The sequence below is a fragment of the Phodopus roborovskii genome, unplaced genomic scaffold (assembly GCF_943737965.1).
Source record: "Phodopus roborovskii unplaced genomic scaffold, PHOROB, whole genome shotgun sequence".
Taxonomy (NCBI): Eukaryota; Metazoa; Chordata; class Mammalia; order Rodentia; family Cricetidae; genus Phodopus; species Phodopus roborovskii.
The window spans coordinates 11,207,604-11,235,073 of record NW_026126516.1 but is presented as its reverse complement, the minus strand read 5'-3'; the positions used below and the strand labels follow the sequence as shown (position 1 = coordinate 11,235,073).

The window sequence follows — 27,470 nt, the reverse complement described above, 5'->3', positions numbered from 1 at the left end:
TGAGACTTACAGGTGGATCCCCTTCCCGAGTGTCTCAGTGTGAGACTTACAGGTGGATCCCCCCCAGTGTCTCTGTGTGAGACTTACAGGTGGATCCTCCCCAGTGCCTCAGTGTGGCCCCATGGCTGACTTGATGGCTGGAGTTCTGTGGGGTCCAGAAAGCCCGACTGCTGGTCCGTGTGCTCTCCAATGGCTGTGGTGTAGTTGCCGGCACGCTCCCTTCCCAAACACCCATTTCTCCTGGTCTATACAGAAGTTCGGTCCCCTCACAGTAGAGTGGAAGGAGCTGTGTGGTTCCCCTGAAAGACACCAAGAGCTGGTACCCAGTCAGTGGCTGTCTAAAAGACCCGTTTCCTTCAGGGTTTTAAGAGTGGTTATTTTTGGTGATATTTGAAAGAAACAAGCATGAACTGTAGGTGACCCTTTAGTTCTACCTCGAGGCTTTCCTGTTAGACAGCCCTTAAAATCCGGGCTTTGTGCCTTCAGCTTTCTGAGCTCTGTGCTGCTGTTACAGCCATGGGCCAGAGTCCACTGCTCAGCCTCTGAAGAGAGCCAAGAATCTTCTGTTGCTTCCAGTATTGCTGAGAACAGCAAGTAATAGTGAACCTTAATAGTACTGAGAAATACGGAACAATATGGCCGTCAATGTAAACCCTTTAAAATACATGCTACACATTTCGGCAGAGCTAGTTTTAGATATTAATACAAATGCAGTGATAAGAAGCAATACATTTGCCTAACTGCCTAACATTCTAGAAACCTCGGGGAGCCGGCAGTGGTGGTGCCGCCTTTAATCCCAGCACTGCAGAGGCAATGGCAGAGGCAGGTGGATCTCTGTGAGTTCAAGGCCAGCCTGGTCTACAAATCCAGGACAGTCAGGACTACACAGAGAAACCCTGTTTCAAACAAAGAAGAAAGAAACCTCTAGTATTAGGGCAAATGGAAATGTGGGTTTGAGTGTGACGGCGAAAACAGGCAGGCATACAGAGCCAACATATTTATTTGCCAGGTAGGCCAGACTGTGGGCGGGGGAGGGCTGTGAGAGCACACTTTGTCAGAGCCTTGTTCTGGCGCTTACTCTGTCCTGGGGAGAAACGAGCACCCCTCTGTGTGACTTTCTGGGGTAACCTTGCTGGTGGAAGTGGAGGGCAGAGCTTGAGTGACAGCCTGTTTCCCTGAAGACTAGGGAGGAGCTTGTTCTGCGTTTCCAGCTCCTAGTGGCTACCAGCGTTCCGTGGTGTTACCTGGTGTGTGCTCTCCCGCCATCCTCTGTCTTCATGTGGCCTTTCCTCCTTCCTGCTGCTGTGCACACCAGTCTTACTGGCTTTAGGGCCCATCCTGTTACAGTATGTGACCTCATGTTAACTTGGTTATATCTGCGAAGACATTGTTTCCAAGTAAAGTCATGTTTTGGGGGAACTTCATTCCAGTACTACACCTTCTAACAACCTAGCTATTACGTCTGTGGGACGTGGACAGTGATGGAGTTACTCTCAAAGGGTTGCTCTGAAGACTGCACCCTGACACAAAGTGTCTGACTGGCAAATGCCAGCAGAGATGGCCTGCCTACCAGGACCATTTGCAGCTAGCTGTCTGAGAATGCTAAGTATCTTCGCGTCTCACTGTCCAGCACGAGTCTTCTGTCCCCTGGCTGTCTGGGGTCATCAGGCAGGGCTGTCCCTTATGATGATTGGGGACATGCCAGTTGCCACCTCAGTGGACCAGCCTTGGATCTGACCAGGAAATTTACAGTTTTTTGTTTTGTTGTTTTAACCATGAGATTTTCACAGTAGTGGTATTTACTACAGTATATACAGAAGTGTAACTGTTGACAAACGTCCACACTCCGAGAAACCTGTAATGCAGTATGCTGCCTCCATCATGGAGGTTTTAAGAGAGTGTTACTGTGTTGGACTGAATTGGTGTTTTTCTTTCTGCTTGTAGCGAAGCCATTCACACAGCTTGTGAAGGACATGCAGCTTCATCGGGAAGACTTCGAGATCATCAAAGTGATTGGAAGAGGGGCTTTTGGTGAGGTAAGAGGGACCCTCTGCTTGGCACGGCATTGCCGGCCTGGTACTTCCTAGACACCTGTCCATTGGCATCGTCTGGGGAGCTCTGAGTGGGTAAACTCTGAAACAGAAGTAAGAAAACAAAGTTTATTGTTGGTGAATTACCCTGTATATTTTGGGGCCCCCAAAAATAGTTGAAGATAATATAAATAAGTTTTCAATTGGTTGGTTGAAATTTCTTTTTGGAATTCTCCCTCTCCCCTTTTCTGTTCTTTATTGCCGTGAAGGGGCTCAAGATCTCATACAGCCCAGGCTGTCCTTGAACTGCGCAGTTGAACTTTTGATCATTTCGTTTTTGCCTCCCCAAGTGCCGGGATTCCTGGCTCTTGACATTTTCCAAAAACTGTAGAAGGGGCTGAGTCAGATTTACTCTGGGGCATCAGTGCCTGTCCTGTATGTCTGTCTGTCCTGTCCTGTCTGTTCTGTCTGTCCTGTCTGTCTGTCTGTCCTGTCCTGTCTGTTCTGTCTGTCCTGTCTGTCTGTCTGTCTGTCCTGTCCTGTCCTGTCCTGTCCTGTCCTGTCCTGTCCTGTCCTGTCTGTCCTGTCCTGTCTGTTCTGTCTGTCCTGTCCTGTCTGTCTGTCCTGTCTGTTCTGTCTGTCCTGTCTTGTCCTGTCCTGTCTGTCTGTCCGTCCTGTCTGTCTGTTCTGTCCTGTCTGTCCTGTGCTGTCTGTCCTGTCCTGTCTGTCCTGTGCTGTCTGTCCTGTGCTGTCTGTCCTGTCCTGTCATCCTGTCTGTCCTGTCCTGTCATCCTGTCTGTCTGCCTGTCTGTCCTGTCCTGTCATCCTGTCTGTCTGTCTGTCCTGTCCGTCCTGTCTGTCCTGTCTGTCTTGTCCTGTCCTGGAGGAACTTTTTATTTGAAGGAGCCACAAGTAAAACCTGAATTCCACATGAAGTCAGATTCTTGATGGTGTGAGTGAGTGTGTGTGTTTGTAGTGAGGTGCAGAGAAAGTCTGGTAGAGTCACCCAGCTTCCACCCAGCTTACGTCCGCCTGCAGAGGTGAGGAGCCCACCAGGGCCAGCTGCACCGTAGCCACAGCACCCCTGCCTGAGGGAGGAAGCATCAGGTGGGAACAGGATTGATAGGTAAATGAAAGAAGGAAAATTCCTTTGCCAAAATAGTTATCATGTATGCCCTTGGCAGGGGGTGCTGAGAATTTGTTGCAAAACTGAGAGTTTTTAACGCGTTTCAGAGACGACACGTAGCAGTATAGGCTCCTTCCAGGCGAAGAGAATCAGACATCCCAGGCTGGGCCCTGTCCTTTGTCTTCTCCATTCTCTCCCTTTCGTGTTGTGATGCTGGGCTCAGCGCAGGGCCTCACAACTTTTTTTCTTCTTTTGCATTTCTGGTGTTTGAGGCAGGGCAGGGTGTCTCTCTATGTAGCCCTTGCTGTCCTGGAAATCTCAGAGATCCTCTTGCCTCTGTCTCTGAATGCTGGGATTAAAGACGTATACCACCATGTCTGGCTATTTGTTGTTGTTGTTGTTGTTTTAAAGGTTTATCTCTTTGGTTTTGTGTGTGTGTGAGTAAGGCTATATGAATTTATGCACACTGTGTATATACAGGTGCCCCTGGGGGCAGATCTTCTCAAGAATTTGGGCCACCTGGTATGGGTGCTGGGAACTGAATCTGGGTCCTCTATGAGAACAGTTTTTAACTGCTGAGCCTTCTCTTCAGCCCCTTGGCCTTATAACTTTTACCACCTCCACCCCACTCCCATAAGGTGTAGTAGCCCATGCCTGTAATGCAGCGTTGGGAGACTAAGGCAGGAGGATTGCCATGAGTTTATGTCCAGCCTGGGCCAGATAATCCTATCTCAAAAAACAACAAAAAACAAACAAACCCCTCTTCTCTTTGTGTACTCCTGGTTGTCTGTTGGTGGCCTATCTTTCCAGGTCCCTGTGGCCGGGGAGCTGAGCCCAGCCCCCTTTCTCAGCCTCCCAGCCAATCTGCTTGTTTTCCTGTGCCCATACACTCTTAGGCTCCCCTGCCATAAACTAAACGTTTGGCTTCTGGCTGAGGTTGCCCAGCCTTATGTCCCTGCAGTGTGCCAATCTTTGTACCTGTCTCTGTAAGCACTGAGCAAGTCACAGAAGGTGTGGACAGCTGCCAGCCATTGTTGGGAGAAATATGTTCTTCCTATGATCCGTTTGTTTATGGGTGTTTATGTGTGTTTATGGGTGGAAGAGCACAGGGTGCTGGTCATCCTGAGTCTTTGATGTGTTCCCATCAAATTGGAGGCCTTGGCATGTCCTTGTCTGTCATTTGTGATCACAGCCCTCAACTCCTCTCTTCAGCTCCCCGGAAAGTACATTCTGGGTCAGGCTGTTACTTGCCACCAATCTGCCTGTCTGCTTTGCAGCACCGCCTGAGACCCTGTCCTCAGGCAAGAACACACAGATCCAGTGTCCTAGTCAGGGTCGCCATTGCTGTGATGAGACCATGAGCAAAGCAAAATGGGGAGGAACAGGTTTATTCGGCTTAGACTTCGCATCATAGTCCATCATTGAGAGATGTCAGGACAGGAGCTCACACAGGGCGGGGACCTGGAGGCAGGAGCTGATGCAGAGGTCATGGACGGTGCTGCTCACTGGCTTGCTCCCCATGACTTGCTCAGCCTGCTTTCTTATAGAACCCAGGTCCTTCCTACATCATTCACTAATTAAGAAAATGGCATATAGGCTACCTACAGTCAGATCTTATGGAGGCAGTTTTCTTAATTGTGTTTTCTCCTCAGATGGCTTTAACTTGTGTCAAGCTGACATAGAACTCTCCAGCACCTGTGTGCAGAGGGGTCTCTGGGTAATGACTGTTGTGGGGTCAGGGCGTGCTTATCTGCTGCCCCCTCTCCCTCACAGGAGCAGCCTTGTATAGGGGACTCTGTGACAGGAACTCTGTCCCCTGCCCAGAAGCCGGCTTGGGACACGTGCCTGAGGGGTTATGGAGCCAACAGCTGACTTGGCCCTGGGCAGCCCTGGGATCTCACAGAAACCTCCCACTGCTGGCCACAGTAGTGTGGCACCTGTTGTCTGGGATGGATCAGAGTGGGAGCCAGGCTTGAACCTGTGAGCCCAGCTCTCTGTGCCTTCCTGGAGTCACATTAAAACCAGATGAACACAATTGTAAGAAACCACTTCACTCTAACTATGCTGCAAGCAGCACGGCCCTGGTAGCCCCTTCTCCCAGAGTCTTGTGTGCGTGTGTGTGCGTGTGTGGGCATGTGGGTGGTGGTGCTGGAGAGAGGATCCAGGGCCTTGCAAGTGAGTTAAGTGAAGGGCCCCTTAGCCACTTCCCAGCCCGAGTGACTGTTTGTCAAAGGGACCGTGTTTTCCACTCACAGTAGAACATACATACAGTCCATGCAGTTCATTTAAAACAGGGGTTTGTTTTTTATTTTATTTTTGTCTCCTTTTTTTCTTCCGGCACAGAACTAGCATGAAATCTTAACTTTGTTCTCATGTTCCACGGTTAATCTTTAATACTTCATCAAATTCCTCTGCTGACATGTCTAATTTCAGACATAGTTTTAGAATGGTAACCGTGTGTGGGGTTGGGGGATAGTACAGGCCAAAGGTTGACATCACCTGTTTTCTACGTGTTCTTAACAGGCGTTTTGTTCTGACAAACATGTCCTTCCATGCATTTCACTGACTGTTTTGTATGTCCCCAAACATTAGTTTGTGCAGGATGGGCATCTTGTGGGCCTGGGGTCTGTCCGGCAAGAGTCCTGATGCCATGGGTCTTGTTCTCGTCATCTTCACAGTGTCGGGTTTTTCTGAAGGAGCTGCTCTGCCGCCTCTGCAGCAGGACAGTTTCTGTAGTGAAGCCCTGGCTTCCAATGGCAGTGCCTCATCACCAGCAGTGGGCCTGCCCCCCCAGCTGCCCCCACAGGAACTCACTGCAGGCACTGTTTTCTGTTTGCTCAGATTGCAGCAAGCGTGGCTGTTGGTTTCTAAGCTGTAGCTACAGAGCACAGGAAAGACCATCATGAGGGGCCACCGGTGCTGATACTGTGGGGAGCATTGCAGTGCAGGGAGTGTGTCCTTGACTCAGACGGCCTGGGGTCCGCTCAGGGTATGCTCATCGTGGAAGAGCCATTGTCACCCAGGGAAGACATTGAATTTGGCTGTAGGCTTTATGTTTTAATGTAGGCTTTGAAAGCTTGTGCCCGAGAGTGAGACCCCACCATCTCTTGGGCTGTCATTCAGACCCTCCCAGCATCCTAACCACTGACCAAGTGTTTATAGTGCTCAGCATCGTTCCCAGCACATGACACATGTTGGGACGCATGCGTTCTCATGGTCTCTTGGTGGCATTGTGATGTGGGCGCTATTTAAGAAAGTAGGGAAGTAGGTGGTTTCATCAAAGAACTTTTTTTCCATGGCTGTTATGTTCAAAGAGACGCTTGCCAGAGGGTAGCTCACAGTGCCTTGAAGGAGATGTAGATTGGTGGACGAGGAGGCATCTGTAGAACGTGTAAATCAGTGGCACATCTTGATGCTACTCATCATGATGCAGTTCGTTCAGGATGCGGCAGAGCCTGGAAGGCCGGGAAGACTCCTGAAGGAGGTGGCGGTACAGTCATGCCTGAAGTGTGCTCTTAGCCTTTTTGTTGTAGAGTATGAGACCCAAAGAGTGAATCGTTTGTGATACTCTAGCCCCCACATGCCGCCTGACTCTGTGGAGCACAGATTCTGATGAGTGACTGTAGGGGCTGACAGGGAAGGTGTTCATGGGCAGGTGGCGGAGGCGGAGGCGGAGGCGGAGGGGGAGGCGGGAGGAGACCCTAAGTGCAGGGAGAAAGGGCCGTTTCTTTTCACTGAAAATCTTCAAACGTTGCCCCAGTGGAAGGCGGTGAACTCCGGTTCCCATCGCTTAGTGCTGAAGTGTTTTTTACAACTGAGCCAGGTGGTCCCATCCAAGCTACAGTGTAAAGCCAAGTTTTGTTGTTTAAAAGGCAAATGTTTCTTTATATAGACGACTTCTCTGTTTTTGACTTCTCGTTTCTCGGAGTTCCCAGGCAGTTAGGATTGCCATTTAAATGTCCAAGGCTTTTGAACCATTAACTAAATTTTTGTTAAATTCAAATTTATATTCTAGGTTGCTGTTGTCAAAATGAAGAGCACCGAACGAATTTATGCAATGAAAATTCTCAACAAGTGGGAGATGCTGAAGAGAGCAGAGGTATGTGTGGCGTGCAGTGAGTGGGGTGTGTACACCTGGCTGGCCGCACTGGTCACTGCAGCCACCCGAGACGCTCCAGCCACCACCACTGTCCTCTTCCATGTGCACATGAAACCAGCCCTTGGTTGGGAGCCTTCATGTCCGCATAGTGCAGATACCTCTGTTCCCTCTTTGGGGTGGTAGAAACGAAGGATCAGGTAAAGGGTCTGGTGGAAGGAACTGCTTGGCCCCCTTGACATCCTTCCTTTCGTCCCTGAATCCCCACGCCCGGCCTCCGGTTCAGCCCTCCTAAGTGCCAGGTCATCTCCTCTGGGCTCCGGTCCATCCAGCATGCTCACTCCTCTCCTCTCCTTACTCTGCCAGGCTCCCTTGGCTCCCCCTCTTTGCAGATCCCACCTCTGGCCAGGCGCCTTAACTTGCCCAGGGCAGGCAGCTGGGCTTCAGTGGGGCTGCAGCCAGTGGCCGTGCTCTGCCTGTGCTGTGGGAAACTTCCTGATGGACACACACACACCCCCTTTGGAAGACCTTCTGTAGTTTCTAATGTCTCTGCATCTCACTACTCAGACCTTTCCTGTCACTTGTTGCATGTTTTGTCATTGGTAGCTACCACCTGGGGCAGGTAATAATATGCAAAACCCTTGGGGGGGGAGGGGAAGGGAGGGAGGTTGGTTTGGGGAAGAAAGAGTCTTGCTATGTAGCCCTGGCTGGCCCAGAACTCAGCATTATTAGGTCAGCCTCTAAGTCAGAGAGATCTTCCTGCCTCTGCCTCCCAAGTGCCACCACTTGGGCAATGGCTAGGTCTGTCTAGCCTCAGATTTTGTGGACTGGGGAATGTTGGCCATTCTCCCACAGACACTTCATGCTCCTGATGCCTAAACTGTCAATGTGCGGCTCTCCTCCAGTGTTCATCTCCTCTTTGTGACATAGTCCCACACGTTGCTCAAGAAGTGAGTGTAGGTTGCCTGAGTTGTCCCTATTTCTCAGGTACCTGGTGCCCCGTGTGCATCCCCAGCCTCGGAATGATACCCAGTGGCTTCCCTCCATTCTCTCGATGCTTTCTGTCCCCACATATTTTGTGTTGTGTTTGCCTCCTGTTGCTGTGATAAAACACTGACCACAATCAGCTTAGGGAGCGAAGGGTTTGTTTGGCTATCATTTCCCTGTCACGGTCCTTCGTTAAAGTCAGGACAGGAACTGAATTGGAGATGGTGGAGGATCTCTGCTCACTGTCTTGCTCTCCATGGGTTGCTCAGCCTGCTTTCTTACAGAACCCAGGGTCACAGCCCACAGTGAGCAGAGCCTCCCACAGCACTCAGTGATCAAGAAAACTCCCCACAGGTGTGCCCACAGTGAGCAGAGCCTCCCACAGCACTCAGTGATCAAGAAAACTCCCCACAGGTGTGCCCACAGTGAGCAGAGCCTCCCACAGCACTCAGTGATCAAGAAAACTCCCCACAGGTGTGCCCACAGTGAGCAGAGCCTCCCACAGCACTCAGTGATGTGTCCACAGGCCAGTCTGGTTGATGGAGCCAGTTCCTTGGTTGAGGTCCTCCTTCCCAGATGATTCTAGCTGGTGTCAGGTTAACAAAAGCACTAACCGACCGACGTGCTCTGGCAAATATGGGAATTACTGAGGCAGCTGAGGAAAAAGCAGCATCTGGGGATCCATTAGTGTGGGAGTGGTCCAGAGCGTGGTGGGAGAGCCCGTTTAAGACTTGCTACAGCTGATTCAGGTTGTCACACAGCTTCAGTTGAAGTGGCCACTGAGAAGAGGCTGAAATATTGTGTGAGTGTGTGTGTCTGTGTGTTTTTTTATCTATGTGTGCACGCATGTGTCTGTGTGTGTTTGCATGTGTGTGTGTGTGTGTGCTTGTGCTTGCTAACTTACAGGCCAAAAGCCTTTTTACCCGTGTGCTCACAGCCATCAGGGTTGCTATAGAAGTGTCCCCTGGTTGTGGTTGTTAATCAACAGACTGAATAAACAGTCTTTCACATCAGGAAGTGGCCTTGTCCCCATCTTGCCGGCCATGTTCTCAGAGGGAGGTGTGCATTTGGGCACCGTGTGAGCCACACACAGGGCATGTGAAAAGGCTATTAGTAAAGGGTGTGAGGATGTGTTGCAGTGGATGGTGAGGCGTGCAGCTGAGAGCAGCCACTGACTCCGTGTGTGCATCACTTCAGGGTGACCCCAGGTGTGGGCCACAGAGGTGTGGTCATTGGGGAAGGCATTTGTGTTCTCTGTGACCACTGCCCTTACCTTGGGCTGCAGACAGGAAAAGTGCAGATATATTCAGCCTCTTGGCTTCTGCAGAAGTCACTGTGGACAGCGAAGCCATTTGGTTCCAGGTGAGGTAAAAAGATCAGGTTCCAGGCAGTCAGGAGGACTGGGGTACAGTCAGGACAGGGGTACAGTCAGGAGGACAGGGGTACAGTCTACAGTCAGGACAGGGGTACTGTCTACAGTCAGGACAGGGGTACTGTCTACAGTCAGGACAGGGGTACTGTCTACAGTCAGGACAGGGGTACTGTCTACAGTCAGGACAGGGGTACTGTCTACAGTCAGGACAGGGGTACTGTCTACAGTCAGGACAGGGGTACTGTCTACAGTCAGGACGGGTACTGTCTACAGTCAGGAGGACAGGGGTACTGTCTACAGTCAGGAGGACAGGGGTACTGTCTACAGTCAGGACAGGGGTACAGTCTACAGTCAGGACGGGTACTGTCTACAGTCAGGAGGACAGGGGTACTGTCTACAGTCAGGACAGGGGTACTGTCTACAGTCAGGACAGGGGTACTGTCTACAGTCAGGACGGGTACTGTCTACAGTCAGGAGGACAGGGGTACTGTCTATAGTCAGGACAGGGGTACTGTCTACAGTCAGGACTGGGGCACAGTTAGGACAGGGGTACAGTCAGGACTGGGGTACTGTCTGCAGATCATGGTCACAGCAGAGACTACGAGTTTCAGGAATATGTTCTATAGGACATCCCTAGATCAGTGGTTCTCAACCTGTGGGTCCTGACCCCTCTGGGGAGTTAAATGACCCTTTTACAGGGGTCTCCTAAGACCCTCAGAAAACACACTACAATTCACAACAGTAGCAAACTTACTGTTCTGAAGTAAAACAATTTTATGGTTGGGGTCACCATAACGTGAGGAACTATATTTAGGGGTCGCAGCAGTGGACAGTTGGGAACCGCTGCTGTCACGGACACAGACTGACTGTCTGCTCATCCCTCACAGACAGCTTGTTTCCGAGAAGAGCGCGATGTGCTGGTGAACGGTGACTGTCAGTGGATCACTGCGCTGCACTACGCCTTTCAGGATGAGAACTACCTGGTAGGTCTGGGCATGCCGGGCACACCGCTGGGGTCTTTCCCCTTACACTGTTGGCTCCTCCTTGCTGCCACTCGGTGTAAAACTGTGGCGTGGACATCGTCAAGTCAATGCTAACCTACATAAAACAGGGGTTTGTTCAGTTTTATAACCCTCGGGTAGAATTTTTAACACTATAAGCTTTTCAAAGTCTGTACAACATTTTTCTCAAGCCTTTAGTTTACGGCATGACTTGGTTCTTAAAACAGTGTTTTTTGTTTTGTTTTTTTCGTTTTCTATTTTGAATTGTGTATAACAATAAATAACAGTAAGAAACACAGCTGCGAGGTAACGTACCTGTGGTCCCAGCAATACGAAAGCTGAGGCGTTGGATCAGGAGTCTTAGGGAAAAGCAGCATCGTGTGGGGATGTTAGATGTTCCAGCTCTGTGTACGTAACTGTTTCTTCCCTTCTCCTGCGAGGGGACACTCGCTGCCATGCGAGTCTCCAGAGGGCACGAGTCCCTTGGCAGGCTTCTCAGGGTCTCGGGGACTCAGGTACTCCTGAGCCAGCACTCACTCTGACTCGGCGCTCTGTGAGCGCTTTGGAAGTACACCTTCAGTCAGATTTGTTGTCCGCACGCGTGTGGGTTTGAGTGTGGACGGCTGTGAAGCACCTGAAGCACCCAGCTCAGAAGTGACGGCCTTCGGGGCGGCCTTGTTTAGGGTTCCCTCCAGGGTGACTTTGCAGGTGCCCTAAGCTGGCCCTGCTTGGACTCTGGGAAGGAACTTCTGACCAGTGCTTTTGCCTCCGCTGCGGCTGAGCAGGGTGTAATTGCCATTGTCCCCAGCCTCCAAGTGGGGATCTGAGGTCCTTCCGTGTAATGTACCTCCTTTATCTGTTTGCCCTGTGACACTACTTGGTTAAGTGTCCGTTTGCTTACTAATCTTAAGACATCTTAAGACAATCTCTGTTAAACAACAAAAATCCCTGAGATTTGAACACCCAGGATGTGGTAAATGTTTCTGTCATATTTTTTGTTTACAGAGGTGTGTTTTGTCCCGGCAGAGGGCAGCTGGTGCCTGCTGGGTACCCTGTGATACATTAGCTGTGGCCAGCTGTGGCCAGCCTTCTCAGTGACTCGCCTTTGTGAATACCTTCTCCTTAGAAGTGGGTGTCTGGGGCACAGAGGGTGTGGCTGTGTGTTCACAGCCCTCGTACAGATGACAGCAGCCGTGTCAGGGTCCCCGAGCTGGTTTTCGGGGACAGGTGGTTGGTTTGCTCAGTTCCTGATGAGGGGGCATCCCCCAGAGCTCTTCCTCTTCTGGTAGGAACTACTGGAGCTTTGTAGGCAGCATGGGTCTGTCCAAAAGATGACAGTTTTGTTTCAGGGTTCATTCTCACATATCCGTTAGAAATCTCCAGTCACGATGCCAGTTCCCGGGTCAGCTTGTAGGATGTGGCTTTGGTGAGTCAGCGGGCCTGCTGCCTGGGCCAGAGCCTAGAGGAATTGCTGGGTTTGGGAGGGCCCAGGTGCTGGGAGTGGCTGTTGTGGTGCTGATGGCCAGCAGGAAGTCTTGTCAGAGTTAGCCTGTGCACAGACACCAGCTGAAGGAGTCCACTGCCACCCCTGTGTGACAGCAGAGGGTACCAAACTCAGTTTCCTTGGGTCTGTCCTATATCAGCTGTTAGTGTCTTTCAGCAGCTTGTTTTCCAGGAAGCCATCGCTCAGAGCAGCCTTGTTACCGCTGCACTGTAGCTCTCCTTAGACCCCTGGGTAGACGAGAGGCGCCCGGAGCCCACTGTACACAGTGCTGCCTCTCACTCACCCTCTGTTCTACTCGGGGTGCTCTTTCGTTTCTCCTGCTCTCCAAGAGCGTCCTTCGGCAGCCCTGGCTCTCTTCCGGCAGGGTCTCTGGAGTGTCTACCCTCTGTCTTCCGTGTCCACTACTCCCACACAGACTGCCTGCCTGAGTGGCCTCACGGTCTCAGGGATCTCCGCTGTAGCGTTGAGCTTTGGCTACAAGCTCTGCCTTCCCCTCCCTGCCATTGCTCCAGCTACCACACCGCATTTATCTCTTCCCCCCTGGCCTACACACACTCACTCACACTCACACACTCTCATACACTCACACACACTCACACACGCTCACACACATTCACAGTCTCAACTCTCTCACACACACTCATACAGTCTCACACTCACACACACTCACTCACCACTCTCATACACACACACGCTCACACACATTCACAGTCTCAACTCTCTCACACACACTCACACAAGTCTCTCACACTCACACACTCACTCACACTCACACATGCTCACACACATTCACACACGCTCACACATTCACAAGTCTCAACACTCACTCACTCACACTCACACACACTCACTCACACACAGTCTCTCACACAGTCTCTCACACTCACAGTCTCTCACACTCTCACACATTCACACAGTCTCAACTCACACTCACTCACACACTCACTCACACTCACACTCTCATACACACACATGCTCACACACATTCACACAGTCTCAACTCTCTCACACACTCACAGTCTCACACTCACACAGTCTCTCACACACACACACACACACTCACAGTCTCTCACACTCTCTCACATTCACACAGTCTCAACTCACACTCACTCACACACTCACTCACACTCACACTCTCATACACACACATGCTCACACACATTCACACAGTCTCAACTCTCTCACACACTCACAGTCTCACACTCACACAGTCTCTCACACACACACACACACTCACAGTCTCTCACACTCTCTCACACACTCACACTCTCACACACACTCACACACTCTCTCACACTCACACTCTCTCACACACTCACACAGTCTCTCACAGTCTCTCACACTCTCTCACACACTCACACTCTCTCACACAGTCTCACACAGTCTCACACACTCTCACACTCTCTCACTCACTCACACTCTCACACACACTCACACTCTCTCACACACTCACACTCTCTCACACAGTCTCACACACTCTCACACTCTCTCACTCACTCACACTCTCACACACACTCACACTCTCTCACACACTCACACTCTCACACTCTCACACACACTCACAGTCTCTCACACTCTCTCACACACTCACACTCACACACTCTCTCACACTCACACACTCTCACACACACTCACACACTCTCACACACACTCACAGTCTCTCACAGTCTCTCACACACTCACACACTCACACGCTTACACACTCTCACACACTCACACAGTCTCTCACACACTCTCACACTCTCTCACACTCTCACACTCTCTCACTCACTCACACTCTCACACACACTCACACTCTCTCACACACTCACACTCACACACTCACACACTCACACACACTCCCTCTGCCCCACAGGTGTGTTTTCTGCCCTTCCATTGCTCCTCTGCTGTGGTCTCCTTAGTAATACGAACCCTGCTGAGCCAGGACTTTGCCATTTCCTCCGCTCCCAGCCCCACCTCCCAAGGGTATTAACAGGCTAAGTGTAGAGGCGGGGTGTGATGCCAACAGGTAGTTTAGCGCATGCTCCCTCGGGGTTTGTGCGGCAGAGGTTGAGCAGGGTGTGAGGAGCCAGGACTTGCCGTGGGAAGCAGGCTGAGGTGGCCTTCACAGGGTGGGGACACAGGAGGAAGAAGGGCTCTGTGGAGGAGAGGGGACACCTGTGGAAACAGGGTGAGCGTTGTTGGCTGCACTCTAAGACGGGGTGCCCTGGCTTGCTCACCCCCGGCAGGCCACTCTGTGACGGTGGGTTAGTGTCACTTGACTTTGGTAGGGCGGACACCCTGTGTCCTATGCAGACTGTGGGCCCTGAGTGGAGGAGAGGACTGTGTTGAGGACTGGCTCAGGCAGCTGAAGGCTCAGAGTGCAGTTGTCACACAGAGTAGATGTTTCACTGTATTAGATCTCCATGCTAGCTTGCTGAATGTGGTTTCCCTGGCTGGGTTACCCAGGCTGTGTAATTCCTTATATGGCAGTGATTTAAAGTTAGGTTGACATGGAGATGGAGCTGCCTTCTCTGTGTGTCCCAGGCTGAATAGTCCCCAGGAGTGGAGCTGTGGACGGCCACCCTCACTGTGGCCTGCAGTGACCCTCCCGTCCCAGACCTCTCTGCTGGAATGAGACGCTTCCATTGCAGCCTCTGCTGTTCCGGGATTCCCCGGCATGAGCCTCTCAGTGGTCCATGGGAGAGGCTGTCGTTAAGCAGCCTGTCTGTGCAGGCCCACTGTGTTCCTGACAGACACACTGTTTGTGACAGACAGACACACTGTTCCTGACAGACAGACACTCTGTGTTCCTGACAGACAGACACACTGTTCCTGACAGACACACTGTTCCTGACAGACAGACACTCTGTGTTCCTGACAGACACACTGTTCCTGACAGACACACTGTTCCTGACAGACAGACACACTGTGTTCCTGACTGACAGGCACACTGCGTTCCTGACACTGTGTTCCTGACAGACAGACACACCGTTCCTGACAGACAGACACACTGTTCCTGACAGACAGACACACTGTTCCTGACAGACACACTGTTCGTGACAGACAGACACACTGTTCCTGACAGACAGACACTCTGTGTTCCTGACAGACACACTGTTCCTGACACACTGTTCCTGACAGACAGACACACTGTTCCTGACAGACAGACACACTGTGTTCCTGACTGACAGACACACTGTGTTCCTGACTGACAGGCACACTGTGTTCCTGACTGACAGGCACACTGCGTTCCTGACACTGTGTTCCTGACAGACAGACACACTGTGTTCCTGACTGACAGACGCACTGTTCCTGACAGACAGACACACTGGGTGCCTGACTGACAGACACACTGCGTTCCTGACTGATAGACACACTGTGTTCCTGACTGACAGACACACTGGGTGCCTGACTGACAGACACACTAGGTGCCTGACTGACAGACACACTGTTCCTGACAGACAGACACACTGTGTTCCTGACTGACAGACGCACTGTTCCTGACTGACAGACACACTGGGTGCCTGACTGACAGACACACTGCGTTCTTGACACTGTGTTCCTGACAGGCACACTGCGTTCCTGACACTGTGTTCCTGACAGACAGACACACTGGGTGCCTGACACACCGGTCTTGGGCCTAACGAGTGACGGGAAGCACTCCACTCACTAGCAGATGACACTTCTCACCGTTAGGGGAACTGTCTGACTTGCTGTGTCCAAGCATGAGGACCTCCCTTCCTGCATTTGATGACATTCTCTTCTCAGCAGGAGCTCTTGGTGGCGGTGGGTTTAGATTGCCCTCTTCCCTCTGATCAGGGTCCTCCTGTGACTCAAGGACCTGGAGGACTAAACCCTACCGAGCTGGAGAGTCTGTTTAGGAACTGAGCTCCTGCTTCAGCTCCTGGCTCTAAATGGGCTCTCTGTGAGCAATGCCGTCAGCCCTTCTCCATGGACTAGCTGTGCTGCTCAGTGAACTCTGCTCTCTGCCGTGTGTGCATTTGGATTGCAGCAACACCACAGCGTCAGAAAGAGAGGGCGTATGCTTGCACTGGGGCCTGGGGCGGGATGCCAGCCTGCCTGCACGTCAGACTCAGCCTTGGCCGCACAGCTCCCATGTAGTTAGGGTCAGGGTTGATGATGTAGTTAGCTGTCAGGGTTGATGATGTAGTTAGCTGTCAGGGTTGATGATGTAGTTAGCTGTCAGGGTTGATGATGTAGTTGGCTGTCAGGGTTGATGATGTCGTTAGCTGTCAGGGTTGATGATGTAGTTGGCTGTCAGGGTTGATGATGTAGTTAGCTGTCAGGGTTGATGATGTAGTTGGCTGTCAGGGTTGATGATGTAGTTAGCTGTCAGGGTTGATGATGTAGTTGGCTGTCAGGGTTGATGATGTAGTTAGCTGTCAGGGTTGATGATGTAGTTGGCTGTCAGGGTTGATGATGTGGTTAGCTGTCAGGGTTGATGATGTTGTTAGCTGTCAGGGTTGATGATGTAGTTAGCTGTCAGGGTTGATGATGTAGTTAGCTGTCAGGGTTGATGATGTAGTTAGCTGTCAGGGTTGATGATGTAGGTAGCTGTCAGGGTTGATGATGTGGTTAGCTGTCAGGGTTGATGATGTAGTTAGGGTCAGGGTTGATGATGTAGTTAGGGTCAGGGTTGATGATGTAGTTGGCTGTCAGGGTTGATGATGTGGTTGGCTGTCAGGGTTGATGATGTAGTTAGCTGTCAGGGTTGATGATGTAGTTGGCTGTCAGGGTTGATGATGTGGTTAGCTGTCAGGGTTGATGATGTAGTTGGCTGTCAGGGTTGATGATGTAGTTAGCTGTCAGGGTTGATGATGTAGTTGGCTGTCAGGGTTGATGATGTAGTTGGCTGTCAGGGTTGATGATGTAGTTAGGGTCAGGGTTGATGATGTAGTTGGCTGTCAGGGTTGATGATGTAGTTGGCTGTCAGGGTTGATGATGTAGTTGGCTGTCAGGGTTGATGATGTAGTTGGCTGTCAGGGTTGATGATGTAGTTAGCTGTCAGGGTTGATGATGTAGTTGGCTGTCAGGGTTGATGATGTAGTTAGCTGTCAGGTTGATGATGTAGTTGGCTGTCAGGTTGATGAAGAACTCTCTCTCTATTTTGTAGTACTTGGTAATGGATTACTATGTGGGCGGTGACTTGCTGACACTACTGAGTAAATTTGAAGACAAGCTTCCAGAAGACATGGCAAGGTTCTACATTGGCGAAATGGTGTTGGCCATTGATTCGATCCATCAGCTTCACTATGTGCACAGGTAACCACCTTTTTATGAAATTCATAAATACATTAAACATTGAAGTTCGCCTTTAACCTAGGAGTGCCTAGTCTTGGGCCTCAGGTTCCCGGTCACCTGAAGAACCCTGCAGGTGACAAGTCCTCACTGAGTGACTAAGCGCAAGCATAGGGCGATTTGTCCGCATCCCGTCTTGAGCCCCAGAACACCCAGAATGTTTGGGCTTCTGTTGCTCCAAGTGCATTGGTCTGTCCCAACAGCTGAGCCATCCTGATAGAGCCCACCCCTACCTGCCCACCCTCACTGGCAGCCAGTAGTCCTGTCCCACTGCACCCCATGGTCTCCTCGGGCCACACTGGCCCATGAAGCCCCCAGGGGAGAAGGGGTTGAAGCATAGGCATTCCGTCACAGCAGTGGCAAGGGCCAGAAGAACAGCGCTTCGGCTGCAGGAACGCTCCCTTCGGCCACCCTGCCTTCCTCACATTGCTCAGTTAGTAAAATAGAATCTGTGCAATGGCTAGTGACTGTTACAGCTAAGCCTTGTGATGTATGAAAGTGGACATTTTTAAAGAGCATTTGTGTGTGTGTGCATGCTGTGCCTGGAAAATCCAGAAGGGGGGTGTCACATTGCTGGAGTTGCAAGCAGTCGTGGGCTGCCTAAAGTGGGTGCTGGGAGCTAAACTTCTGCTGTCTGCAGAGCCGCAGGTGCTTAACTGCTGAGCTCTATCTTCAGTCCCTAAACCTTTTTGTTGTGTTTTATTTACTCTGTGTGTGTGTGTGTGTGTGTGTGTGTGTGTGTGTGTGTGTGTGTGTGTGCGCGCGCGCGTGTGCGCGCGCCTGTGTCCATACCCCATTGCCTTGAGACAGGGGCTCTTGCCATTTGCTCTCATCTAGGCTGGCCAACCAGCAAGCTCTCAGGATCCTCCTGTCTGTCCCCGTTGTTGGGGTTACAGACACCGATAGCTACACCCAGCTTTCTACATGGGTCCTGGGGATTTGAACTCATGCCCTCAGGCTTACAGAGCAGGTACTCTTAACCACTGAGCCATCTCTCTCACCCAAAATATACATCTTACAATTTTGTTTTGTTGTTAGATTTGTTTGTTTGTTTCAGGGAGGTTGCACATATGTGGCTGTCAAAAGATAATCTGTCAAGCAGTGTCTTCTCCTTCCTCTGTTCACGGGTTAAACTCAGGTCATTGAGCTCGGCAACAAGCGACTTTACCCACTGAGCTGGAGCATATGTTTTCCTCCATAGACTTTTCTGAGAGTCTGTATGAATCCCATAGGCCAATACCCATGTTACAAAGCTCTTGCACTCATGACCATCCTTCCTCAGTCTTGCCCCTGGGCTCATCCCTGGAGTGTGTTGAGTGGAGACATGCTCTCACATCCCTGGAATCAGAGCTCTGATTTGCTAAGCTTCTGTCTTCCTTTTGGGGCATCTCCCTTGCTGTGGTGATCTCTGGAGAGGGGACTTGTGAGCTGATCCTACATTGGTGCCTCATTCCGCCCAGCTCTTCTTGGCTTGAAGTACTTGTTAAGGCCTCAGGCTCCACAAGGGAGCACAGCACCCACTGTGGAAGGGAGGACTTTTCCATCCCACGGCGTGAGAGGCATTGGCCCATTGGGGAGCACATGGTGCTCCCTGTAGCTCAGAGAGCTTTGATCACTGCACCCCCCCCCCCGTGCTCTTTACTGGGGTATGCCTGCTTCTGTAGGTTATTGCAGTTCTTAGATTACTGCTAGCATTTTCACTACTGGGGATCAGACCTAGAGCTCCACATCCTGCCACTGAGCTGCTCCACACAGCCCTTCTGTCATGGGACAGTTCCCACCAGGTGCCCAGGCAGGGCCTTGTACTGGTACATAAGTGTGCATGCTACCAGGCCTGGCTATTGCAGTTCAGGTTCTTCTTTTTAGAAGTGTTTTTATGTGCATGTATCTGTATGTGCACACCGTGCGTGTATGGAAGCCTGCAGAGGCCAGGTGCTATGAGCTGCCCAGAGGTTGCATATCAGATACCCTGCGAATCAAATGTTTACATTATAATTCACAACAAAATTACAGCAATGAAATACCGTCACGGTGGGGGGGTCACCCCAACATGAGGAACTGTTACAGGGTTACAGCACCAGGAAAGTTGAGACCCCTGCTCTGTGGGTATGACAACCCTGTGCACTGCCCCTCTCCTCACAGCTGCTCTCTTGCAGACTTCACACGCCCGCCCGGCACTCAAGGGAACTGTCAACACTGGGACCCAGGAGCACCCATGTAGCAGCCCTTCCTAAGATGTCAGCTCCCAGGGATCTGGAAAGGCAGAGTCAGTCGGTGACAGGTTTGCACAGGAGTACAGCAAGAACAGTGTATGTGCCAGAGACAGAGACGGCCGAGACGTGTCATACAGGCACGTTGGCGCAGATGCTGCACGTTAGTAAGTGGGCACCCAGAGGGCACAAGGAGCCTAGGAAAACAGATGAGGAGGACAGAGAGCAGGCAGGAGAGGAAGCAGAAGGGACTGGAGGTGCCAGTCGGCTTCCTGTGCAGCTACATTATCTTGACTGCCGCTTGGGGAGAGGAAAGGCTTGCGGAATACTGGGGTTTCGTCAAAATAGTTTATAGTTTGTAGACCGGTAGGTAGCACCATACAACTAAGGAGAGGAGACAATACAGCAGTGACTAACCAGTCTCCTTCTGTAGCAAGGGAGTGAGGCCTTGGGATTAATGGTGACATTTGTCTCAGCAGGTACTGTATCCAGCATGTAATAAATACTTGGTCCTAGCCAAGACATTCCTTAAGCCATCGGTATAATTATATATGTAATTTGTATGTGTGTGTGTTGGTGTGCATGTAGGCTCGTGCACGCATGGATGTTAGAGGACAAAATGCAGGGCTCATTTCTCTACCATGAGGTCTCAGGTTCAAACTTACGTTCTCTGGCTTGATGGCCATTACATTTACCCACGGAAACGCCTCTCTGGCTCCTGGGTTCTTAATTAGTTAATATATGTGGCAAGAGACTATTATATTAGATAAAGGAACCTTGGAAATATAAATTAGCTTTGCCTGTTTGTAATTATATATTGTGAGCCGTATGATATCTAAGTTGTTTTTGAGGTGAGGTCTGGCCGGTTTGCTACAGCCTCCCTAACCCTGGGCCTAGAGCGTGTGGATGGTCTTGGGCTCCGGTTCAGTTGGGAGCGGTGTTTTATGGCCCGGTTCCCCTGCTGTGGCTCTGGTTTGTTTTCTGGGTTCCCCCTCGGTGCTTTCGTTAGGTTTGGTTTAACTTTCCCTGTCTTCATTTGAGGTTACAGTTCCCTGGTTTTGGTTTTTCCTAGTGTTTTCCGCTAAGGCGTTTGATTCCCCTTCTTTGTCATACCTTTCCTGCCTTTTTCTTTTTTAACCCCCTTCCCTTCTTTCTAGTTTCACACTGTAGCCCAGGCTGGCCTCGAACTCATAACCCTCCAGCTTTGCCTTTCTGAGTGTGTTATACCTGACCTCTTTCTTTCCCTTTCAGGTCTGTGTGAAGGTGTTTATTTCGGGGTCAAGTGTTTTCTCCTGCTTTGTGGCTGTTTCTAGTTTTGTGACAGAACCCCCATTGCCCTGCAGGGCTCCCCCGTGTGGCTGCATCCCGATCTGCACACGTGCTCCTGCAGCGGCTGCTGAACACGTTTTGTTTGTTCTGTGTGGTGCTGCTGGAAACAGACCTAAGCATGACTTTGGTGGGCATGTTCTCTTGCTGTCAGAATAGCCCATAATGGTTTTGTCCTCAGGGTTGTGAATATGCTTCAGCTCAGCGTATGGGCATAGAGATCACATGGGTTGTGAGCGGCATACCTTAGCTGTGTGAGTGCGGCAGTGCCATTTGCTGGGGAAGCCAGCTGTGAAGAGGCTACTCAGCAGCTTCAGGGCACAGAGTGGATTGTTAGCCTGCGACAGAGGCCCTCTTCCCGGTCTCCAGTCCTTCTGTTACTGACGCCTCGTGGTAGCTTGTCCTTGTCTCCTCCATGCCGCAGGTCCCTTGATCTCTGTGCATTTCTCCTTAGCACTCTCCACAGGCCACAGTGTGTGATGCCATCTGAGGAGAGAGAGAGAGAGAGAGAGAGAGAGAGAGAGAGAGAGGGAGAGGGAGAGAGAGAGCACAGAGGTCAGAAGAGGGCATCAGACCCCTCAGAGCTGGATTTACAGACATCCGTGGGCACCTTAACTGCTGAACCGTCCCCCAACTCTTAAATGTTATTTCCTGACTCTGGCTGAGCCTCCTCAGGAGGGCAGCAGAACTCAGGGAGCCTTAGCCGGCGGCGACAGGAGTTCACATACTCTGATTTCTCCAACAGAGACATTAAGCCTGACAATGTCCTTCTGGATGTGAATGGTCATATCCGCCTGGCTGACTTTGGATCGTGTTTGAAGATGAACGATGATGGAACTGTAGGTATTTTTTTTTCTTTTGAGTTTGACTTGTACTTAAATAGGATTAAGTGTTCAGTTTAACATAAAATTAAGGAAACCAGGTTTTTAAAATGTAAATTAAGAAAATGGCTCTGTTTAAAGTTTGAAAATCGTGTGTGTGTGTGCAGATGTTTATGTGTGAGTGTACAGGTTTACATGCATGTATTTGTGTACAGGTATACATGCAGGTATGTGTGCAGATGTGTGTGTGTGTGTGTGAATGTACAGGTGTGAATGCATGGTGTGTACAGGTGTACATGCATGTGTTTGTGCAGGTGTACATGCATGTGTGCAGGTGTGCATGTGTGCAGGTATGTATGCATGTGAGTGTACAGGTGTGTGTGCATGTGTGTGTGCAGGTGTGCATGCGTGTGTGTGCAGGTACACATGCATGCGTGTACAGGTATGCATGTGTGCGTGGGTATGCATGCACATGAGTGTACAGGTGTGCATGTGTGTGCAGGTGTGCATGCGTGTGTGTGCAGGTGTGCATGCGTGTGTGTGCAGGTGTGCTTGCGTACAAGTGTGCATGTGTGTGTACAGGTGTGCATGCATCTGTGAGTATACAGGTGTGCATGCATGCAGGTGTGCATGCATGTGTGTGCATGTTGAGGTCAAAGTACAGCTGTTGGTGTCATTCCTCAGAAGCTGCCTACCTTTTCTTTGGGAGACAGCATCCGTCCCTCACTGGCCTGGAACTCAGAGTGTACTCTGTTATTAGCCAGTGGCCCAGGACCCACCTGTCCTCCATCCCAGCACAGGGCTGTGCTGTCGTGCACCAGTCACTGCCCAGCTTCTTTTAACAGAGGGGATTTGTCAGGTTCCTCAGACCCACTCTGCAGCAAGCAAAGCGAGCCCTTTCCTCCTTTTAAAAGCCCTACCCCTCTGGAAGGGGCCAGGTCCCTGCTGCTCTAGGTAGCTTTCTGCCAGGTGAACTTTATCTAGTAGTTATTGCAGGCCTAAAAACTGGGCTTCTTGGTAGAGTGCTGTCAGCCCCAGCTGAGGGGCGGGAGGGTGCCTGGAGGGTCTCAGGCCAGAAGAGCACTGCGCCGTGAGCGGCTGGCCTGTCTCACCACGCTGGCCAGCTCCCCACCCGGTTCTACTGCACTGTGTGTCACTGCATTCTTCCGTGAGCACTGCAGGCCCATATAGGAGGCTCTGCTCCTTTAACGCCTACACTTAAGTGCAGTGGCCCAGACATTTCCTACCAGGGTTTTCAAGCATCTGTGTGCAGACTCCAGCTGGCCGTGCTGCAGGCCATGGACCTGTTTGCTCTCTCCTCCACTGTCCTGCTCCACCAGCCCCCACACGAACTTGTTGGTAGGTTGGTGCTGTGGTGAAACCCACTCTCCTGGTGATGAGAGAGCAGTGTCCTTGGTGACATTTACATTGTCACCCTACCATGGTGGACATTTGTTTACCCTCACCATCCTTGCTGCTTGCAGCCTGTATATGACCTCGTGTGCTGAAAGTGCTGGACAGACTTCCTGCTGTCTGTCCACCCTTGAGCACTCCCGGCACTGCTCAGCCCTGGCGTGTTCTTTCTAAAAGGGACCCTAGAGAGTCTGGTCCTTCTCAGATGGGCCACGACCACTACCCCATCCCTGCCCAAGCCCCACTCTTAGACTCAGCCACTACAATGGCCAGTGCCCTTCTATTGTCCCATCTGCTTATCTAGCCCTCTCTTGCTTTCCTGTGATGATTGACCCTCACTGCAGATGTGGGCATCAGGGAACCGATCTCGGGATGGGTACCATCCTCTCAGGCCCCTGAGCGGACTCCTGGGAACCCAGTTTGTGCTGGACCAACTTACTACCTGTTTTCCATCTAGGTGCTCAGGGTGGGCCGTGCTAGGAAGCCACAGTCCCTGCGAGCTCGTTAGAAGCCATCATATGCTTTTCCTAAGCTTTGTGTTGAATAGGAAAGGGAAGGACGGCCTGGACACGGGGCCCTAGACCACGCTGGGAGCATGGGCGGCAGTGTGCAGCTGCTGCCTCTGGGGACGTAGACCCGCTGAGAACCTCACAAAGTCGAATGCTACACGAGTACTTGTGTGTGTTGAGTTTCGAATTATCTGGTCTTTGAATCCTGATCTATCACGGCTTTTATTTCACGATTGCTGTGTTTCTGTAGCTGCTAGACCCTGAGGAAAGTGGGTCGATGCACGTGCTAAGCGTGTTCTTAGAGCTCCCTCCCTCACCCCTCTCCCTCCAAGGTTCAGTCCTCTGTGGCTGTGGGCACACCTGACTACATCTCACCGGAGATCCTGCAGGCCATGGAGGATGGCATGGGCAAATATGGGCCTGAGTGTGACTGGTGGTCACTGGGCGTCTGCATGTATGAGATGCTGTATGGAGAAACACCGTTTTATGCAGAGTCGCTGGTGGAGACGTATGGGAAAATCATGAACCATGAGGTGAGATGCTGCACGCTGTTCTAGTGCCTGCACGGGGTGGGGTGGGGTGGGGTGGGGTGGGGTGGGGTGGGGTGGGGAGGGGACACTATTCCAGTAGAAACTGTATTTAGAATAATTTCAGGGTGAGGAGACAGCTCCATCAGTGAAGTGTGTGCTGTGCACTCGCAGGACCCGAGCAAAAGGCAGGTGTGGCGGTGCTTTCCCCGAGGAGGGGGAAGCAGACCCTGCAGCCAGCCAGTCCAGACAGATCAGGGAGGTCAGGGAGGTCAGGGGGGGAGGCCTGAGCTCCGTGGATCAAGTACTTCTAGAAAAAAGACTTCACACAGTGCATGCTTGCGTCAGGTAGATGGCCCAGCTCTCAGCCCTGCGATGTGCCTCATGTTATGTGAATAGTATGTTTTCTGTAACACAGGTACAATGTTTCTCATTGTTGGTATGTGTTCTATCGTTTTTTTTTTTTTAACAAACCCCTTCCTCGGGAATTTAACTGAACATTTGTTCTCTTGGGCAGGGTGCAGAGGTGAGGTATGGGAAGTTGTAATCTTTGCTCCTGACAGTTAAGGAATGTGTGGTTTGTAGTTTTTCTGGACACTTGAGGCTATTTTTTTGTTTCTTTTTGTAAGGTGCAGTGTTAGCCAATCACTGAGAAGCTGTGCTGCATGCTTGTCTACATTCTTTGCTACTTGGAGAGGCAGAAACCTTTTCTGTCATTGTCACTTGTGATTAGTAGTTAACAAGTCAGCTACAATTATTTATTTTAATTAATTTATTATGTGTGTATAATGTACATATGTGGATGCATGTGCCACAGCACACGTTAGAAGCCAGAGGACAACTTTGTGGAGTTCTGTCCTCCCTTCACATGGGATCAAACACCATTTGCCAGGCTGCAAGGCAAGTGAGTGCCATTTACCTACTGAGCGTCTCACGAGCCCAAGGGAATGGTTTTCTTGCTTGCCTTTGCAGAATTAAATTCCACAGCTTCAGATCACATTTGGTTAATTGTAAGATAAGGGTTGTTTCCTGTGCGGTCTGCACGTCTGCACTTCTGTGTCCCTGACTGTCCTCTGCCGTCCCTTCCTCCCCAGGAGCGATTTCAGTTCCCCTCCCATGTCACCGACGTCTCCGAAGAAGCCAAGGACCTTATTCAGAGACTGATTTGCAGTAGAGAACGCCGGCTCGGGCAGAATGGGATAGAGGACTTTAAAAAACATGCATTCTTTGAAGGTCTAAATTGGGAAAATATACGAAACCTAGAAGCACCGTACATCCCCGATGTGAGCAGTCCTTCTGACACGTCCAACTTCGATGTGGACGATGACATGCTGAGAAACACTGTGAGTGCCCAGGCCCCTTCCTCCCTGGCCCTTCCTCCCTGGCCCTTCCTCCCTGGCCCTTCCTCCCTGGCCCCTTCCTCCCTGGCCCTTCCTCCCTGGCCCTTCCTCCCTGGGCCTTCCTCCCTGGCCCTTCCTCCCTGGCCCTTCCTCCCTGGCCCCTTCCTCCCTGGCCCTTCCTCCCTGGCCCTTCCTCCCTGGCCCTTCCTCCCTGGCCCTTCCTCCCTGGCCCCTTCCTCCCTGGCCCCTTCCTCCCTGGCCCCTTCCTCCCTGGCCCTTCCTCCCTGGCCCCTTCCTCCCTGGCCCTTCCTCCCTGGCCTTTCCTCCCTGGCCCCTTCCTCCCTGGCCCCTTCCTCCCTGGCCCCTTCCTCCCTGGCCCAGCTCATGTGGGCCTAGGTGTCAGCAATCTCAAGCTTCTGTTTGCTTAACAAGTGGCAGAACTGTTCTAATCTTTAAAAATATTTGACCTGAGCTGGAGAGATGGCTCAGTAGTCAGGAGTACCTGGTGTTCTTGCAGAGGGACCCAGATTCAGTTCCCAGCACCATATGAGGCAGCTCACAACTGCCTGCCACTCCAGCTCTAGGAGACCTAACACCTTCCTCTGGTCTGTGCATGTACACATGGGACACAGGCAGACACACGCATAAAAAAAGAATTAAAGTAGCTGGGTGTGGTCGCACACACCTTTAATCCCAGCACTCTTGTGGCAGTAGAGGCAAGTAGGTCTCTCTGAGTTCAAGGCCAGCTAATCTACATAGTGAGTTCCAGGCCTGCCAGATGTACATAGTAACTTGTCTGAAAACACAATTGTTGCTGGGCGGTGGTCACCTTTGGTCCCAGCACTCAGGAGGCAGAGGCAGAGGCAGGCGAATCTCTGTGAGTTGGAGGCCAGCCTGGACTACAGAGTGAGTTCCAGGACAGCCAGAGCTGTTCCACAGAGAAACCCAGTCTTGGATTAAAAAAAAAATGTTTTTTAATTTCGCAATTATTTTAGAGTCTTCAGCTTGGTCCTAGTGTTCTCTTTAAAAGACAATGGGTTACTCTTTTGACAAAAATTCTGAAATCCTTTTGCTTTTATTTTTCCCATATTTTGTACCTTTTTATTCAATGTCATTCATTATTGTATGACAGGCTCGGTGTTACCATGGCTACTTCAGGTGTTTATAACAACTTCAGATACCCAGGAAGCCTGGACGATAGGCCTCTCCCTGGTAGTCGTCTTGCTAGCCCATATTAATGCCACTTTATGCAGCTGGAGCTCAGAATAGGGACCACAATAGTAGGGTATGTGTGTGTTGAGTGAGAGAGAGAGAGAGAGAGAGAGAGAGAGAGAGGGTGGGAGGGAGGGAGGAGGGGGGCATGTTGCATATTTGAAGGGAAATTTGCTTCATTTTTGTTATATGTATTCTCATACAGGAAATATTACCTCCCGGGTCTCACACAGGCTTCTCTGGCTTGCATTTGCCATTCATCGGTTTTACGTTCACGACAGAAAGGTATGTCTGGGCGCCTCCCGTCAGTCTGCACTAGTAGGCACAGTCTGAGAGTGTGCTCTCAAGTGTCTGCTCATGCATGCCATAAGGAGAGAGCGACGTAGAGGCTCTTCTGTCCTCTGACTCCAGGCGTGCATCAGACTTTCCTGCGAAGAGAGAATTAGTACACACTGTCATGTACCACATGGCAGTGTTTGGTCAACAACAGACCGCACACACAATGGTGGCGTGAAATATTCCCATTGCCTAATGGTGCGAGTGTGTCAGCCATTTATGGTGGTGCATTACCATTGTCCATACATGTGTTCAGTGGACATGCTTCACACTGGTAACATGACTCAGCTTCCAGCTGTAGCACATCTGCTGTGTTGTTTAGTTCTGCAGAAAAGGCTCACTGCACAGCATCTCACCGT

At 51.0% G+C, this 27,470-nt stretch overlaps 1 protein-coding gene across 2 annotated transcripts in view; it reads left to right on the top strand.

Annotated features, from left to right (window-relative positions):
- Cdc42bpb (CDC42 binding protein kinase beta) overlaps positions 1-27,470 on the top strand; it is an 88,838-nt gene that overhangs the window by 27,228 nt on the left and 34,140 nt on the right. For both annotated transcript variants that reach the window (XM_051196644.1, XM_051196643.1), the window contains exons 2-9: positions 1,945-2,036; positions 7,172-7,255; positions 10,499-10,594; positions 17,233-17,381; positions 21,699-21,792; positions 24,029-24,229; positions 25,318-25,566; positions 26,981-27,060. In XM_051196644.1, coding sequence (XP_051052601.1) covers positions 1,945-2,036; positions 7,172-7,255; positions 10,499-10,594; positions 17,233-17,381; positions 21,699-21,792; positions 24,029-24,229; positions 25,318-25,566; positions 26,981-27,060 — 1,045 coding nt within the window. The remainder of the gene's footprint in view (positions 1-1,944; positions 2,037-7,171; positions 7,256-10,498; positions 10,595-17,232; positions 17,382-21,698; positions 21,793-24,028; positions 24,230-25,317; positions 25,567-26,980; positions 27,061-27,470) is intronic.